Source organism: Zootoca vivipara, chromosome 8 (genome assembly GCF_963506605.1).
Source record: "Zootoca vivipara chromosome 8, rZooViv1.1, whole genome shotgun sequence".
NCBI classification, from domain to species: domain Eukaryota; kingdom Metazoa; phylum Chordata; class Lepidosauria; order Squamata; family Lacertidae; genus Zootoca; species Zootoca vivipara.
Genome location: NC_083283.1, coordinates 61,814,820 through 61,832,945, shown reverse-complemented (window position 1 = coordinate 61,832,945; position 18,126 = coordinate 61,814,820). Strand labels below are relative to the sequence as shown.

General features: G+C 44.0%; 1 protein-coding gene across 1 annotated transcript in view; it reads right to left on the bottom strand.

The window, feature by feature from the left end:
- Positions 1-5,613, bottom strand: part of ELOVL2 (ELOVL fatty acid elongase 2) — a 47,649-nt gene extending 42,036 nt beyond the window's left edge. Inside the window, exon 1 of the mRNA XM_035126179.2 lies at positions 5,418-5,613. Coding sequence (XP_034982070.1) covers positions 5,418-5,420 — 3 coding nt within the window. The 5' untranslated portion in view covers positions 5,421-5,613. The remainder of the gene's footprint in view (positions 1-5,417) is intronic.
- Positions 5,614-18,126: the final 12,513 nt, after the last annotated feature.

Below are 18,126 nucleotides of genomic sequence, written 5' to 3'. Positions count from 1 at the left end.
CTTTCATGTTCTCCAGAACTTTTCATCAGGAATAAGGCTGATGTTGGTTAGTAGTTCCCAGTTCCTTATTCCTATTTCCCATGAAGGGTTGAAACAGAGCTGCATAATCAGTGGTAATGAGGAACTGTATCTATACACACTTGTACCACTAAAAAAGCTTTGTACTTTTCAATATCATATATCTCCAAGACCAGGAATGGTCTCCTTGAGATGCACAAGAATTCTCTGCAATCAAAATAGTTGGGTGTTGGGTTGTCTGTTTATTTGTTGCAACATTATTTAATGCATGACAACAACAACACCAGATTATATACCCACATCTCCAGGAGGTTGTTCTTTTTGATACACCCCAGTGTCGCATCCAATTCAGTGCCTAATTTTGGCACAGTACACTGTCAAGGGCTCTAGGCTCTCATCTTGCCAATGTATCTGCAAAATAAAAAGGAGCTAGAGCGTGCCCCCCACAAACTAAGCTTTAGGCCTCCACAAATCATTTATCCACACCTCCAGGTATTATGCCAGACCAAAAGAAAAAGGAGAAAAAAAGTTGTTATATGGTCGCAAAGAGGACATTGGTTTATGACACTTGCTGAAGGAACTGAACATATGGCAAACTCCATGAAGATTCCAGGTAAGGCTGGGAAGAATGCCTACCTGAAACCCTACAGACTTGCTACTACCGTAGTTAGTGTTGATCATACTGAGCTAAATGGTTGAATGGCTTGAACTCATATAAGGTAGGTTCTGATGTTGGGGTGGGGAGCATTTTTCAGTGTGAGGGTTGTATTCATTCATGCACAATGTTCGTGCCAGTGGCGAGCAGGGCCAGAGCAATGGATGCAACTCTTACCGTTATGCAGCAGGCAAAAGCACACAAAATTAAGAGGCTTCTCCACCCTCTCTCTAACCAGGCAAGCAAGAGGCATTGTCACAATTCAAGGTCACATTCCAGCAAGGCAGGGGCACTCAGGGAAGGCATGAAACAGAGCCAATCGAGTGTCTGGCCTGGTGTGTCCTGGGGACAATCCTGAAAGCCAGATAGGGACCCCTAGAAGGCAACATCTGACGACCCCATCCTATGAAGAATCGCTGCACAGTGGGGGGGGGGGGACTTGTGGTGTGAATTTGTCCTTTGTCACTAGACAAACCGATACTGGTGGTTATCATCAGTCACTTTTGCCAGAGATAGGCAATGCTCATGGCATGTCTGGGGTGTTCCACAGTTTGCAATTGCTGCAGAAAACAGTGGTGGTTCCTGAAGTCTAGCATTTGGGGTGACTTCCAATGGTGTCAGCCTGCCTGCACAACAAAAATTCAATTTGCATAAATGAGATTCTCCTGCCTATTCTCCCCCCCCCCTGCAGCTCCCCAGTAATTCCAAAATCTGCTCCATTGCCTCTACTGGCCCATCTGGCTCAGCAGGGTCTCTTCTTACCGACAGAAGCTTTCCGATGTATTTCCACACCTGTCTACCTGAGATAATCCAGTTTTAACTGGAGATCCTGGGGCAAATTAGGCTCCTGGCTCAGAATGAGGCTGAGAATGCTGGTTAATATGGGAGGTATATTCCATAAACAGCAAAACAAACAAACATCCTGGTGTCTTCAAAATGATTCTCATTGTTAAGTGGGGTGAAACATTGTATCCTGATTCTCACAAATGCTTTGCATGGCTATATCAAATGATACACATGTTTACTACAGAAACTGTATACAACTTTCAAACTAATGACTTCCCAAATAAAACACAGATACTGGCACCTTGACCTTGGGCATCACTGCCATTTCAATGAATTGCACTTGCTTCCAAATGATGAGTTTATGATCAGCATGCAAGATGGCCAAGAGAATTTGTCCTTATACGTGTTTCCAGGTTTGTAGAACTTTGCAACCTGTGAAGCTGCTTTCCATGACATAACTGTGATCACTAAGAGTCTCTTTTGTCATTTCATTGTAGTTCAACTACACATGTCTCTGTGTAAAAAGTGTGTCCATCTCATTCCCTGCATTGTTTTTCTCCAATAAGTTACTGACTTAAAAAAACAACTGCAAACAAAAAGCCATGCTGCCATTTCTGAATATGCTTTGGATGCAATGAGTTCCTTCCATGGGCAGGAGAAATTGGCACATATTACCTTCCAACTTTATGATTCTATAAAACACATAAAACACTGTCAGGATAAATCACAAGTATGGAATATATTTATGCTGTCCAAAATCTAATTTCCCAAAACTACTTGGGTGTATGGAGAGTTCAGAGTAAGTGGTGCAAGCCAAAGGTTTCAGGTTTAGTGTTAGAATAAAAACTCAGTAGCACCTATATGTGACCTGATTCCCAGTTTGTTCATTATATCATACATCATTAACTTCATCTTATCATTAGTGCAGTTCTTGTGATCCTCTGGGACACAGGCTCAATGGTGTAACTACAAACACACACACGGACACATTACTGATAATTGGGTTAGCTACTGAGCCACCTTGAACCTTCGTTTTCTCATCTGTATATTCATTGAGATGACTGACAGGCCCAACTAACAGGACTAACATGAGGCTTACAATCCCCTTTGTGGATCACCCTTACATTTCATGCTCTTACATTTCAAATGTTCTTACATTTCAAAAGGTGTAAGCTTGGCAGGTTTGTTTTTTTTTTTAAAAATAATTACAGGCACAAAAACCACCCAGCAAGATTGCATTTTTCATTCATCTGTAGCCCCTCACTTGCAAAACCTGCCTTAGTTAAGAAAGATTTGAACCCAGGAGAGTACCTGTTTAAAGCTATCAACAGTGCAGAACTGGGTTTGTTTCTTGGAATTGGCACAGCCAGAAATGTATACAATAACCTTTAAGGGATTTCCAAAGCATATCTAATTCTCTCTTGTTTCATGTCATTCTATGAAAGGTATGAAATCTATTAGGGATAAAGCTATATACAATTGGAATTTTATCACAAACACACCCTTTCTCCTTCTATTCTTATTGCAGTTTTTTCTATGATGTGACTGTAAACTGTTACAACATTCATTAACATAATAGGTATTGCAGGTCTTGGAATACTTATTATTTCTTTCTCATTATGTACAGCTTAGTGTTTTTTTAGATAGAGGGAGGGAGGGACGGACAAGTCCCATTTTAGCTTTGTTACTGTCAGAAGTGAATAGCTACATACCTGTCATCTGGCTACAATGGTCCTTTGGTCTGCTTACCGACCTTCCAGATAGTAACTAAGGGCTTTTCACACAATAAGACCCAAATTTTGACCAAAAATAAAATAAAATATGTCATTGTCCTCATTTTGTCTTACAGGCTGAAAACATTCCCTGAGCTGTTATCCTAACATGAGTTTTTAATTTTTGCCACAACAGAATACATATACAATCTGAACACTCACATAAAAGATCTAATCCAAATATCATCATGAAGAACCAAGCTGAATAAGGGAATGGTGGTGGAGCTGGAATGCTATTTCTCTAATATACATTTGTTACATTCAAATAGATTTGTTCCCAAAGCTAGTAGCTAGATCCGAATTTCCTAGGATTTTCTAAATAACTTGGATCTGTAGCAGGAAGGAAGGAGCAGAGTTCTCCCTTTTAAAGTGCAAAATCTGTTGGGCAATACTTTTATTGGGACCAGTGAAAATGTCACAAAAGTGTGAAGCTTTTGTGATATTTTGATTGATTCCAATAAAAATATGGCCCCACTATGTATGGTTGTGTGGGGGGTTTTTTTTAGGAACCTACATGTCTACCTTAGTTTTTTATGTCCCTTTAAACTGGTCTTTCATCTTTAATTTGCATACTACTAGGGTAGGTGGGTAAGGAGTAATTTGGAAGTACTACTGCCAGCCAAGGATTCCTCCTGGAGTTCTTCAAGGTCTGCCTAAGCTGATGTTAGGGCTGCTTCACCCATTTCTGCAACAGTTAGGTAAAAGGAAAGTTTCTTCTTCTTTTAACCCTTACTATAGTGGCACCATGAATGTTTTCTGTTCAAATGTGAAAGACAGAAGATCTGCAAGGGCAGCTGATTAAGCCTGCAAACCCCTTTATCAGAGAGTAAGCCCTATTGAACTTAATGGCACTTACTTCCAAGTAGACTTGCATAAGATTGCAACATATAGGAAGCAAGAGTGTGCATGAGTAGAGGAGCTTTTCATATATAGAGCAACACAAAACTCATAGCTGCCAAGTTTTCCCTTTTCTCGCGAGGAAGCCTATTCAGCATAAGGGAAAATCCCTTAAAATAAGGGATAACTTGGCAGCTATGCACAAAACTGCACCCTGATTCTTCATAGGATGCATATATATAGTTGTGGGGCAGAAAAGGAGGGGAAGGAGGGTGCTCAGTGTCTTCTGCTGGTGAAACCAGTATTTAAAATATGGCTTCCATGAGGTCCTCAGTGTGCTTTTGTTAATGGGTCTGAGAGCAAGAAATGAACAACTGTGAATCTGTATGCAGATCCAAACACCTGTATGCAGATAAGAACATGTGTCTTTCTGTGTGTGATGAGACATTAGTTGGGGAGGTCAGGTGTGGGTGGGGAAGAAAGTAATGCAGGCACAGCATTTGTTCCCTATAGACAGACACACACACAGAGAGAGAGCTATATATATGAGAGACAGTGAGAGAAATGGATGGTGTTTGCCTGTGCGAGGACTGTGTGGGTGTGCTAACGAGAACAGTGTGCATATCAAGAAAATGTGGTACATATGTTGCACGAGGTGCATTATCTTGCAGAGAATAAGCATTTGTGTGCAAGGAAAAGGCTCAAGGTGTAAAAAATAATGATGATGGCTTTGTTCTAGATGTGAGACAAAGAATAAAGTAGGCATGAGAGAGTGAGAAAATGGGGCATAGGAGCGTGAGGCAGCATGTCATGTACAGGTGTGAGAAAAAGTGCCTGGCGGGTAATGATGTGGGAGAAAATGAGGGGATGAGGCAGAGGAATAAGGAGGAGGGTGTGTGGGGGTGTGTGAGGGCAGGGAAGCATGTGTGAACGAGAATGAACGGAATGTGTGCACCTGCGTGTGTGTACGTGGGCAGAGAGAGAGCTGCTGTGTGTGTATCCTTCGCTTGGTAAGCGTCTACGATGAAAGCATGAATGGCGCGCGTGAGGGCGAGTGTGCACAGAGAAGAGAAGGCTGTAGCAGGTGTTGGGGTGGGAAAGGCGCTGCTGTGGGTGGGCGCCTGTGAGGAGAGAGCCCGACTCTTGTCCGTGGGGTCTCCTGGCTTCTTTCTCAGCCCCCATGGCTGAAGAGGGAGAGGGAGAGAGCGCGCAAGAGAGAGAGCGCTCTCCTCCTCCTCCTCCTCCTCCTCCTCCTCCTCGGAGGGATTTAGCGTCTCCCGGCGGGAGAAACGCGGCTGTCCGCTCCCGGCGCGCCAGAAATAGGCTGGTCCCTTCACTCCCTCACTCACCATGTTGCCGCCGCGGGAAGGCGGCGGGGCGCGCTCGGCTGCAGAAGGGGAAAGGCGAGGAGGCGCGGCGAGGCGCTGTCCAGGGTATCCCGGCTCTCCGTCAGCTCGGCAAGCGCTCGAGCGGGTAGCGGCTCCTTCCCCGGCCAGGCGTGCTGGGCTTCCCGCTCTCTCCGCCTCCGCCTCTTTCTCTGCAGCTTAAGCCAAGCTCCGGCCTCCCCATGCTCCGCGCGCCCGCCCCGCCCCCCGGCCTCACGCGAAAGGCGAGGGGCTGCTGGGGTGACTTCAGAGAGGAGGCGGGGCCAAGGGCGGCGCGGAGGCTCCTCCTCCTCCTCCTTTCCCAGCGCGAGCCAAGAGCTCAGCTTGCGCGCGCCAGCCGGTGGGTTTGCAAGGGAAAGGGAGCCGGCGGCGCCTGCTTTTCGCGGAGACGTTTGATCTTTGCAGCCCCTCCGCGGGGCTCCTTTGGCCCACTTGGCTCCGGGGCTGCTGCAAGGCTGCCAGCCCCTTTCTCTTGCAGGGGCGGCGAGTTTAGCAACCTCCAGTTGCAGATCTTGAATGTTGCAATATACAGTAGATTCCCTAACTGTAGTGCCGTGGTTAGAGTGCCGGGTTAGGCACCTGGGAGACCAGGGTTTGAATCCCTTCTCTGCCATGAAGCTCACTTGGGCTATCTTCTCTTAGCCTAAACGACCACGCCGTGTTGTAGTAAATGTGGAGATGGAGAACCGTGCACCTTGAGCTCCTTGGAGAAAAAAGTGGGGTGCAGACTGCGATCGATCGATCAATAGATAGACAATTCTGTATTAAAGAGAAAGTTGCAGCAGCAAGCAAGCAAGCAGCAGCAGCTTCGAGGGTCCCTTGGCTGCCTGTGCTTTCCATTGCGTGTTCACGGTGGGTTGTGCACGTGGTGGTCCCCGCTTTCCACACCCATTTGCACCAGCAAACTTGGGGGGGTGCTGCTGCCATGAAGCTCACCTAGGGTCCATTAGCATCCTAACCTGCCTCACAGGGTTGTTGTGAGGATAAAATAGTGAAGGGAGAACTGCGTGAACCCCCATGATCTCCTTGAAATTGGGATATTAATGTAATTTTAAAAAATAAAGAAATGTTGCAGAACTGCAAAAAAGCACCAGTATGGAGGTGTCTGCAATGGGGCTTATTTCTACCTTCAGACAGTTACCTAAGATTATTACTTTAGCAGGAATATTTGGCCTTTTCAAAGCAATGCAACTTGTACTATGTAAAGGCAACTTTTGGTACTGTACCACTGAGGCACAGAAGCAGAACTGGTACGAGACTCTTTTGTACCCTAGGCAAGGGTAACTTCTTGCACAAACACATCCTAAATTACTCACTTCAATTTTCAAAAACAGACGTCTTGCAGAAAAAAATGAAAAGCACCAAACTTGAATCTGCCAAATTTATTTTAAATTGCAATAAATAATACAACAATCTTTGATTAGCTTCTCAAATACAAAAGAAAATGTTTTAGCACACAAATCATTTTGAATAATCTTGTGAATTACGGTGTTAAAATTTAAGTTTCAATTTCAGGCACATCAAAATCTCACTTAGCTTATGTTTTTTCCTTGGCAAATTTTGCCACTGGTTCCTTCAAGTCAAGTGTTGATGCTTGAGCATTTTTCACGGATATAGTTGCCAAGCCAACTAGTTTCTTTAGCAACATTGTTGAGCATATGTAAGTTTGTAAAAGTTTGAGCTTTGAGAAACTGTGTTCACCGCTTGCCACTGACACTGAAAGTGTGGGAAGGATGCTTAGATCAACAGAAGTGTTAGGCACGTTATCCAGGAGTTTTTGTTGTAGTACGAAGAGAAGTATTCCTTGTGGCGGCAAAGACTTTGGAAGTCTTCGAGCTATTGCTATAAGTTCACAGCACAGATCTTCAGCATCAATATATTTGTTTCCATGGTGCATCAATTATTTTTCCAAATTCTTGCAGGCCCTAAGTGCATCTTCAGTAGATTTGTTGTTGATACTGTATATATTGTTGTAGCTGTTGGAATCTCTCTTTAGCAGATTGTATGGCCATGTCTAAGACAGCATAGTAGAAACCTTCCTTAGTAACTTCAAGGAAGCTTTGTTACTGACAGTGGTCATTTTAGGATTTCTGCTGTGTTTCTCTGAACATGAAGGATAAGGTTTTATCTCATTTCCGATAAAACTGAGCACACCTCAGCAAAGCAAGGTCCAAGGCTGCTGTCCACATGGCCTGTATGGCTGGATTATAGAAAAGCAAAATACCAGACCCAATGTGTACGATCTTTGCTGCCTCACCTTGTTCACCATCAATTGCTGGATGTGAGTGGAGCCTAGACAGAGACCTTCTCTGTGTAATCATGCATTAAAGCACTGGATAATGTAGCTGGGTGATCATAATAGAATCTTGAGAATATCAGGTCAAATCCAGTAAATCTAGCTGTACGCTGGCTCCCTTGGCCACTAAAGTGAGATGAGTGCCACAACCCCAAAGTCGTCTGCGACTGGACCTAACCATCAGGGGTCCCTTTACCTTTTACCTATCTAATGGGTAAGCAGCTTGGTGTTCATGGATAATGGGAGTTGCAGTCCATACATCTGAGGGTGCCACCTTGGCTGTCTCTGATCTACCTCCGCAGTTAGCCACTCAAAAGCTTGCACATATGGTACAAATTTCACTTTAGGCAAAATGATGGCGGCAACTTGGAAAAACAGAGTTCCTCGTCTGCAGCTCCAAGCCTCTATATTGCATCTGGTGTGGGACAGCTCTGTGTATGCAGTGACCATGGTCAAACCACTGAGCCCTCTTGGGCTTGCCGATCAGAAGGCCAGCGGTTCAAATCCCTGCAACAGAGTGAGCTCCCATAGCTCTGTCCCAGCTCCTGCCAACCTAGCAGTTCGAAAGTAGGCCAGTGCAAGTAGATAAATAGGTACTGTTGTGGCAGGAAGGTAAACAGTGTTTCCATGTGCTCTGGTTTCTGTCACAGTGTTCCGTTGTGCCAGAAGCAGTTAAGTCATGCTGGCCACATGACCTGGAAAGCTGTATGTGGGCAAACACTGGCTCCCTTGGCCTAAAAGTGATGAATTCCGCACCCCATAGTTGGCTTTGACTGGACTTAACTTCCAGGGGTCCTTTACCTTTACCCTTACCTTGCATCAATACCAGTTGCAAGCATCTATTTGCCTTTCATGTGGACTTTCCTCCCACTGTCTTTATCTCCTTTTTTTCATGACAGCAAAGGGCCTGCTTACATCACCAAAGATTAAAGTACAAAGGTAATTATAAAGCTCCCAATTATTTGGAGCCAGCAGTTTTTAAAGAAATGCACCAAATCTACAATGCCCGAAGCTGGGATGTGCAAATCCCATGTACTGTATTTCATTTCTTAGGTTAATAACTTGAGCAGACATCATCTCTGTAAACAAGCTCCAGTAATAAGGACCAGTTTAGAAAGCTTGAAATAAATCCCAAAGACTTTAACTTGTAAACTTCTTTCACTTAAGATTACTAGGAAGGAGCCATAAATGGGTTAATTTTTGGAGACACCTTTCTGAATAGCTCTCCAGAAACAAAGTGAGCAAGCTTCATACCCCCAATTTTAAACCAAGGCCTCATGTGATGTCTACCAGGAGTTGTTCTTCACACTGAGGTTTGTTCATGGGAATTTGTGCCCCGTGAAATCATAGATTTGTACAGTTGGAAGAGACCCCAATGTAAAGTGGCTACGAACCAATGCAAGAGGCCTGGTGAAACTATGCAGTGAATGTTAGGAAGGGATTTCCAAGGAGGATATTTGCCTATTAAAGGCAACCTGTTCCAGACATTGGAACAAGCTGGCAGAAGGTGCGGAAGTCAGAGTGTGAGAAACGAACAAAACTGGTGATAAATGCAGAGCAGGACATAGAAGAAGAGATCTTAAATCTACAGTTACATATTGTGGGATTGTCATGTAATTTAGAAATATGATGATGATGATGATGATGATTCCTAATAATCAGATTTGTGGTACATATTGCACCCCCCTCCAGTCCTGGCTGGTATTGCTGCTCTAAGTAGTGCAATCACTGTATTTCTTTCTCCAAATAATTCCATACCTTCAAGCATTCCCACCCAGATGAATTTTTTTTCTGCTGCAAGGAAGCACGTCTTAGAAAACTAGTCAGTTTTCTCTTCGTTTTTGTTTACTAAAAGCTCTTTGGTAGATTTCTGGAAAGGAAAAGTGTTGAAACAGATGGCTAATGTTTTCCATGCATCTGTGTGAATACTCAACATGGGGCTGCACAGGCTTCGAACATTTTGCATGATGGTCTGTACTGTGTTTTTGTTTTTTGTTTAATAAAAGTGTAATTTGGTGTAAAATAACTATGTCTGTCTGTGTGTCAGAAAAAAATTATCTTGCCGTGTCTACAGAAAGACTTCTGCTCCCCAAGCACACAATAACCTACAAACACTCTCTCTATCTCTCTTTCACCTCTCCACCTCCCAATAGGTTTTCTGTTCACCTCACTATTAGTTAAATGTTGTTTCCTTGAGGTATGCATGCATTATTGGGAAGGATCTGATGCCATGGAATGGTTGGTTAATGTTCTGGTTTGCATGTGGTTGTGGGGGATAATTATTGCTCCGAATACCATGCAGCTTTTCATGATTCAAGAGCAATTGGGAGGATTGTTGGGAGTTTAAAGTGCAGAGTTTCAAGTTAAGAGTTAGTGTGAATGTTTCTTGAGAAGTGCTTATCTACCACCACTTGCCAGGCAGAGGATAGGGCAATCTTCCCTGCAGTTTTCTGGGCATGACTTTTAAACTGTGTGCTTGTATCAGATTGACACAGCTGGGTTTCCATCAGAGCTCTAACGGGGAAGTCATATTGATTTTTGTTGTACTCCACCTCTGCCTTTCGATTGCTGCCAGCTTTTATTTGGTCTTGCTTTTAGATGCAGTGCTAACACAGGACTCACTTTCCTTGCTTGCTAAGGAAACTTTATTTTGGGATATTGGGCAGTTTGTTTTGCTGCTGTTGTCTGTTCAGTTTCCTTTCCCCCAAAGATTTTTCTTCTACAAAATCACTACTGGGGGGAAAAGGACCAAGGTCTCATCCACACCGTCAAAACCCATCTTTCAACTAACTGGCAGTAATGCAGAACTGATTACATGGTAATTTGCCTGGCAGCATGCATCTGCCATATCAAAGTTCTTCAGTTATCTCTGTTTTGCTCCTCTCAAAATTCTACCTGTTTGGCATTATGCATTCCTTCATCACAAGGCCTCCCCCCTCTGCCCCTCATTTGCCTTTTTGATTTCGCTGCTGTTCATTTCTGATGGAACCTTCCTCTAATTCCACCTCCCAGTTCATTATTTATTTATTTATTTCTTATTTTTCCAGGTTTGGTGCTTAAATGCATAATTGAATTAATACATATACATTCAGCTTATAACCTCCCATTTTAATTAATTTTATTGCGAAAGAAAAGTACCCATTCCTGGTGCTCTAGGAATGCAGTCTACTTTCTCTGTCTACTGTATATTTCCTGTGCCTCTTTACATTTTTTAAAAAAATCTTCTGCTGATTGGTGCTGGACTCTGGAGGAGGTCCAGGGCCACTGAACACAGTCTCTGGACACAGTCTCTGACATAGAAGCTCCCTTATGTAAGCAGCCACCTTATTATGGAGAGCTGGTCCTCTGCCAAACATGCTGGTCCTTGAGCACATGGGTGTGACAAAATTAACTACCACTACTGGAGTGCTCAGCCAGAAACACACACTTGTCCTCACACATGTTTCCAAGGGACCTGAGGGCATCTGCTGTGGCACTATGTGTACGTGTGTGGTTGGCTTGTGGAACTGTGCAAAGTGCAAAGTGGTAACAACTTGTGCTGCAGCAACAACATAAGGTAAAGGTAAAGGGACCCAGTCGTGACCGACTCTGGGGTTGCGCGCTCATCTCGCATTATTGGCCAAGGGAGCCGGCGTATAGCTTCCAGGTCATGTGGCCAGCATGACAAAGCCGCTTCTGGCAAACCAGAGCAGCACATGGAAACACCGTTTACCTTCCTGCTGTAGCGGTTCCTATTTATCTACTTGCATTTTGACGTGCTTTCGAACTGCTAGGTTGGCAGGAGCTGGGACCAAGCAACGGGAGCTCACCCCGTCACAGGGATTCGAACCGCCGACCTTCTGATCAGCAAGCCCTAGGCTCAGTGGTTTAACCACAGCGCCACCTGGGTCCCCATGCAGCAACAACATAGTACCTACTTAAAGGTAAAGGTAAAGGAACCCCTGACCGTTAGGTCCAGTCGCGGACGACTCTGGGGTTGCGGCGCTCATATCGCTTTACTAGCCGAGGGAGCCAGCGTACAGCTTCCGGGTCATGTGGCCAGCATGACAAAGCTGCTTCTGGTGAACCAGAGCAGCACACGGAAACACCTTTTAACTTCCCACTGGAGCGGTACCTATTTATCTACTTGCATTGCTAGGTTGGCAGGAGCAGGGACAGAGCAACAAGAGCTCACCCCATTGCGGGGATTCAAACTGCCAACCTTCTGATCAGCAAGCCCTAGCTCTGTGTTTTAGACCACAGCACCACCCGTGTCCCGTACTTACAGCCCCTCCATTTGACTGAACACTTGCAGACAGTGGTTTGGAGGGTGCCTTGTCATTTTTTGCAGACTTCTGGATTGATATACCGATAAGGTGCATATGCAAAACTGGTGTCCAACCATCCTTCTTTCCCCGTGTGCACCTATGGAAGGGAGGCACCCCAACCATCAGCCATCGCTAAAAAGGGGAACCGCTCATAAGGAGTCACGGTGGTGCCACTGAAAAATAAAATAATAATCTGTAAACTGTTGTTCCCAGGCTGATTTGCATGGAGAAGTTCTAGAGACAATGCACAATCTCAGGATGGATTTATAGATACGCTTTTTGGCACTCGTTCACATGATTTTCGTGCCACATGACATAAATTATGCGGGTTGCTATACTGTTGAAAATAAGCAGCTTTCCATTGAGCCTACTTTACTTGCTTATTCATCAAACCGTTCATGTGTAACCTCTGTCCTAGTTTGACCTCTGTGCTTCATCCGAAATTCAAGGTCCTCTGTGCAAGAATGTTGAACACTTTTGGGGGGGAGAGGATACCCGAGGGGGCAAGACTGCACCTGACTAATGCAACATATGCCTTTATGATAGCTCACTGTGAATACATAGTAAAGCAAATAACGAGTAAATCAAAATCAAGACAAAAAAGAAGCAAAAAGTAACAGAAAAAGCAAAGCCTCAGAAGAGGTAATCAGACCACCTTAGATGCTCTGCTTAAGCAAATTGTCCTAGACAAACCACGAAAGGGCCATAGCTGAGGCAACTTGATGAACCTGCAGTGTGTTGTTAATGAACCTGTATTTAGTTACCGAGTAACAGCCCGCCTTGAGGGTATCCCAAGGTACCTCGGCATGCAGCAAGCTCTGTTCAGCCACTTAGAACGTCTTGGTTGAATGTTGATGAGTCTATGCTGCCCCTTAGTGGGCTTTTGAATTATAGCACTCTCCTCCTTGAGTCAATGTTTAGGTGAAGAGTTCTGTCCCTCCAGATGTTGTTGAGCACCAACTTCCACCAGCTCTACCCAGCATGGCCAATGGTTAAGGATGACGGCCTCTGTAGTCCAGGAACATCTGGAGGGCCAAAGCACCCCCATTCCTGGCTGAGTGCCAGCAATTTGGATTCTTCCAAGAACATATGCCATGCATAATAAAAAAATTCCTCCAGTAGCACCTTAAAGACCAACTAAGTTTTTATTTTGGTATGAGCTTTCGTGTGCATGCACACTTCTTCAGATACCTGGCCAATATGCCATGCATGTTTCAGGACCCCTACAGCATTCTCACAACTCCCATGCCAGGGGGAGAATTCAGCAAGAGAGTGGACTTGATTCTTGATAGAAATGCATTGCCCAGAAAGTTCAAATATCATGTTAGGGAAATTAAAAGTTAGGGGAAAGTCGTGAAAATGGAATAACATGCTGAAAGCAGAATGGGGTACATACAGGGATATATTAAGGTTTACTGGAGATGGTTGTGAATGGGGGAAAAACAAGAAGTGCAGGATTCAGTGACATGATGGCTTCAACATCACCAAGTAAATGAATTACCAGTATTTAAGAAATATAGGATATTTGGCTTTATAGACCAATGATCTGAAAATGAATTAAGACTGTTAGAAGGTAAAGAAAAGCCGATTTTGAAAATGTATAAAATGTTATTAGAATGGGAAATGAAAGACAAACTGCTTAAGTCAGCAATTATACATCAGGCTAAAGATTTGGGGAATAATATTGATATGGCTAGTTACAGGTAGGTAGCCGTGTTGGTCTGAGTCGAAGCAAAATAAAAAAATTCCTTCAGTAGCACCTTAAAGACCAACTAAGTTTATATTTTGGTATGAGCTTTCGTGTGCATGCACACTTCTTCAGATACACTAGAAACAGAAGTGTCAGACCCTATATATATACAGAGGGTGGTGGGGGTGGCCTACAGACAGCTTTCATTGCCTACAGACAGCCACCCAATCTTAAACAACTCCTCACCCACAATAATACAACCACCAGACTTAACATGGACACTGGTACCAGAGCCTGCAATAAACCCAGATGCCAACTTTGCTGCCACATACACCCGGACAACATCATTACTGGCCCCAACAACATCCAACATACCATCTCAGGACTATTTAATTGCTCATCTTCTAACATTGTGTATGCCATCAAATGCCAACGGTGCCCTTCAGCTCTCTATATTGGACAAACAGGCCAAACCCTACGCCAAAGGATAAATGGACATAAATCTGACATCAGGAACCATAAGACTGAAAAACCAGTAGGAGAACACTTCAATCTCCCAGGACATTCTATACAAGATCTCAAAGCAGCTGTTTTATTACAGAGAAATTTCAGGAACAGACTGGAAAGGGAAGTTGCTGAATTGGAAATCATTACCAAGCTTAAAACCATGGAAGCACAAGGGATGAATAGAGATATCGGATTCTTATCTCATTATGCATGATCAAGCTTTCTTTAGCACCTCAGCCCAGGACTAATTGCAGCCATCAGCAGCCATTAACACCCATCTACAGGTTTACCACTCCCATCAGCCCATCTCCCATTCCCACCCACCCCCACCACCCTCTGTATATATATAGGGTCTGACACTTCTGTTTCTAGTGTATCTGAAGAAGTGTGCATGCACACGAAAGCTCATACCAAAATATAAACTTAGTTGGTCTTTAAGGTGCTACTGAAGGAATTGATATGGCTGACTGGGAAAAGTTGTGGGAAGTAGATATGGAATTCACTGCCTGTTATACGTTCAAGGAAAATTGTTTGAAAATGATATACAGGTGGTATTTAACACCTAATAAACTGACCAAGATGTATAAGACTTTTATCAAGTAAATTTTGAAAGGTCTGAAGGGACATTTTTTCATATGTGGTGGACTTTTAAAAAAAAAAGCAGGCTTTGGGAAATTGAAGAAGATGTTTTAAATAGTTATTCACAAAAGGTCTGAAGCATTTCTTTTGGGAATAATAGGGGCAGAGCCACCCCCCCCCCAAAAAAAATCTGGTTAAATTGTTTATGTATGCTACCACTGCAGCCAGAATTCTGTATGTGCAGAAATGGAAAGAAGAACACAAGAGAATTGACTTTAAAACTATTGGACTATGTGGAGATGGCAAAATTGAGAGCAAAAATAAGAGACGAAACGGTTTTTGAAAAATGGAGACCCTTCTCAGACTATCTTAGAAAATACTATAGTCAAATGAAATCATAGGCAGGACTTGAAATACAGTGGTACCTCAGTTGTCAAACATAATCTGTTCTGGAAAACCATTCGACTTCCGAAACATTCAACAACCAAGGCTCAATGGGTGGTCGGCAAATTCCATTGAGAAAATGGTGGAATGTGCCTCGGAAGCCGTTCAACTTCCAAGGCGCATTCAAAAATGGAAGCATTCACTTCCGGGTTTTCGTCGTTTGGGTTTTGAATCGTTCAGCTTCCGAGATGCTAAAAAAATCAAGGTTCCACTGTATAAGCAAAGGAATGAGAATGGTAAAGGAATGTAATGTAATATATACGGTATGTTTTAGGGGGAAAATATTACATTTAAGACAATCTCTTTGTTAAGCTAATGGCCCAAGACAAGCCTGCTAAGACTCTTTTTTTACATAACAAAAAGAGTTGTCCAAGTACAGGGTGTGCTGCCATAGAAACAACAAGCTTAGTGTCACTTCCAGAAAATGAGGCAGGCCTTAACTCCCTCACCTGGCTGTAGATCAAGGTATACCAGATGTAAGAGAACAATAGGCCAAGGACCAGTCTTGTCTGCTCTGGGAAGACTAGCTGGGAAGACGCAGAGGTCTGACTTGCTCTCTGTGCTGAAACAAAAGCCATGCCTTTCGCCCCTCCTCCTAGAAACCCAATCGGAGAGCAAGATTTGTTGGAATGTTAATGCTGTGAGACCTTCCAACTTATACTCAGCCTGGATGTATGTGTAAGTAAAAGCATGTGTTATAATCTCTGGTCCCCTTTATTCCAAGGAAACCAAATGCGAGGAATGCGCTGGCACCCCTGAATTTTCTCGCTGCTCAGAGACTGGGGCACACACAGCAGTGAATATTATTTTGAGAGAGAGGACCTAGTGCTTTGCTGCTGTGTCAGAAATGGACAGAAGCCAAACTGCAAATACCACGTAACGTGAATTCTTGTTGCCTTCCTCAAGGCATAGAAATGAAAACGCCAGGTCACAAAGGGTTTCCTAGATCCTGCTGCCACATTATATACTAAACAAACACAAGGCATTGAGGTTAAGGACAACAACTGCTCCGTGGAAAATCATTAATCAGAAACAAGGTTGCCGCTGTCCTTAGCTACCCTGGCATGAATCATTGGAGGCTGTCAACTGAATGTGACCCCGTCTATTCAGTGTGTTGGAGTGGATTAACAGGTGCCTTCTTATCCATTTTATGTTATCATAACGAAACACAAACACATATAGGATTTGTTTTCCTTTCACTGGCAGACACTTATTTCTTGAGATAGGCATTTGGCCACCAACTGGCTGTTGTGGCTAGGTCTTCTGAGGGTGGATGTTGTACTTACTTTCTTATTCTTCATGTGCTTTTAAATAGTTTTAAGTTTTTTTCCCCTAGTGCTGACTTTAATATGGTTACTTATTTAATTGTGCTTTTCAAAATATTTCCACTGATTGTTTGTAGCTGGATTTGTTTTAATTCATGCTGTGAGCCACCTTGCATCCTGGACTAGGAGAAAGGTGGGACATAGAGCTGGAAGGGACCATGAGGCTCACCTAGTCCAACCCCCTACACTGCAATAATTTGTTGCCCAACATGGGGCTCGAAGATTAAGAGTCTAATGCTCTACTGAATGAGCTCTTTCAGCAGCCAAATAAAACAAAAATAAATGATGCATACATATGTCTATATCTATGAAGTAAACCCCATTGTGTTCAGTGGAACTTACAGGTAGGTGAGTATAGCATTGGCAGTTTAAGTCCCGATAGGTTTTTTTAAAATGTTCACGTTTACTCATTTATATTGCACATGCCTACTGAGGATAACATACAGGGATGCGGGTGGCGCTGTGGGTTAAACCACGGAGCCTAGGGCTTGCCGATCAGAAGGTTGGTGGTTCGAATCCCTGCGATGGGGTGAGCTCCCGTTGCTTGGTCCCAGCTCCTGCCAACCTAGCAGTTCGAAAGCACGTCAAAGTGCAAGTAGATAAATAGGTACCGCTACAGCAGGAAGGTACCTATCACCTTGCCGACAAAGGTCCGTATAGTTAAAGCTATGGTTTTCCCAGTAGTGATGTATGGAAGTGAGAGTTGGACCATAAAGAAGGCTGATCGCCGAAGAATTGATGCTTTTGAATTATGGTGCTGGAGGAGACTCTTGAGAGTCCCATGGACTGCAAGAAGATCAAACCTATCCATTCTTAAGGAAATCAGCCCTGAGTGCTCCCTGGAAGAACAGATCCTGAAGCTGAGGCTCCAATACTTTGGCCACCTCATGAGAAGAGAAGAATCCTTGGAAAAGACCCTGATGTTGGGAAAGATTGAGGGCACTAGGAGAAGGGGACGACAGAGGACAAGATGGTTGGACAGTGTTCTCGAAGCTACGAACATGAGTTTGACCAAACTGCGGGAGGCAGTGCAAGACAGGAGTGCCTGGCGTGCTATGGTCCATGGGGTCACGAAGAGTCGGACACGACTAAACGACTAAACAACAACAACAGCAGGAAGGTAAACGGTGTTTTCGTGCACTGCTCTGGTTCGCCAGAAGCGGCTTTGTCATGCTGGCCACATGACCTGGAAGCTGTACGCCGGCTCCCTCGGCCAATAACGCAAGATGAACCCCAGAGTCGGTCACGACTGGACCTAATGGTCAGGGGTCCCTTTACCTTTTTACTATTTGATTTAACTCGGGGGTAGGGAGTTAAGACTGGGCCAGTCTTGGCCTGCCAGAGGATCCATGAGGCCATTTCCCTCAAAGCACACTCACCTGCCCATCAGATGATGTCAGTGGTGACATGAGCTGATCGGCAGAACTACAGATTTTAATCCTGCCTAGGAGGGAACAGGTTTGCACAGCCAAGGCGGCAGGATTTAATCTCTGCTAATCTGCTTTAATTCATCAGTATGTGTGAC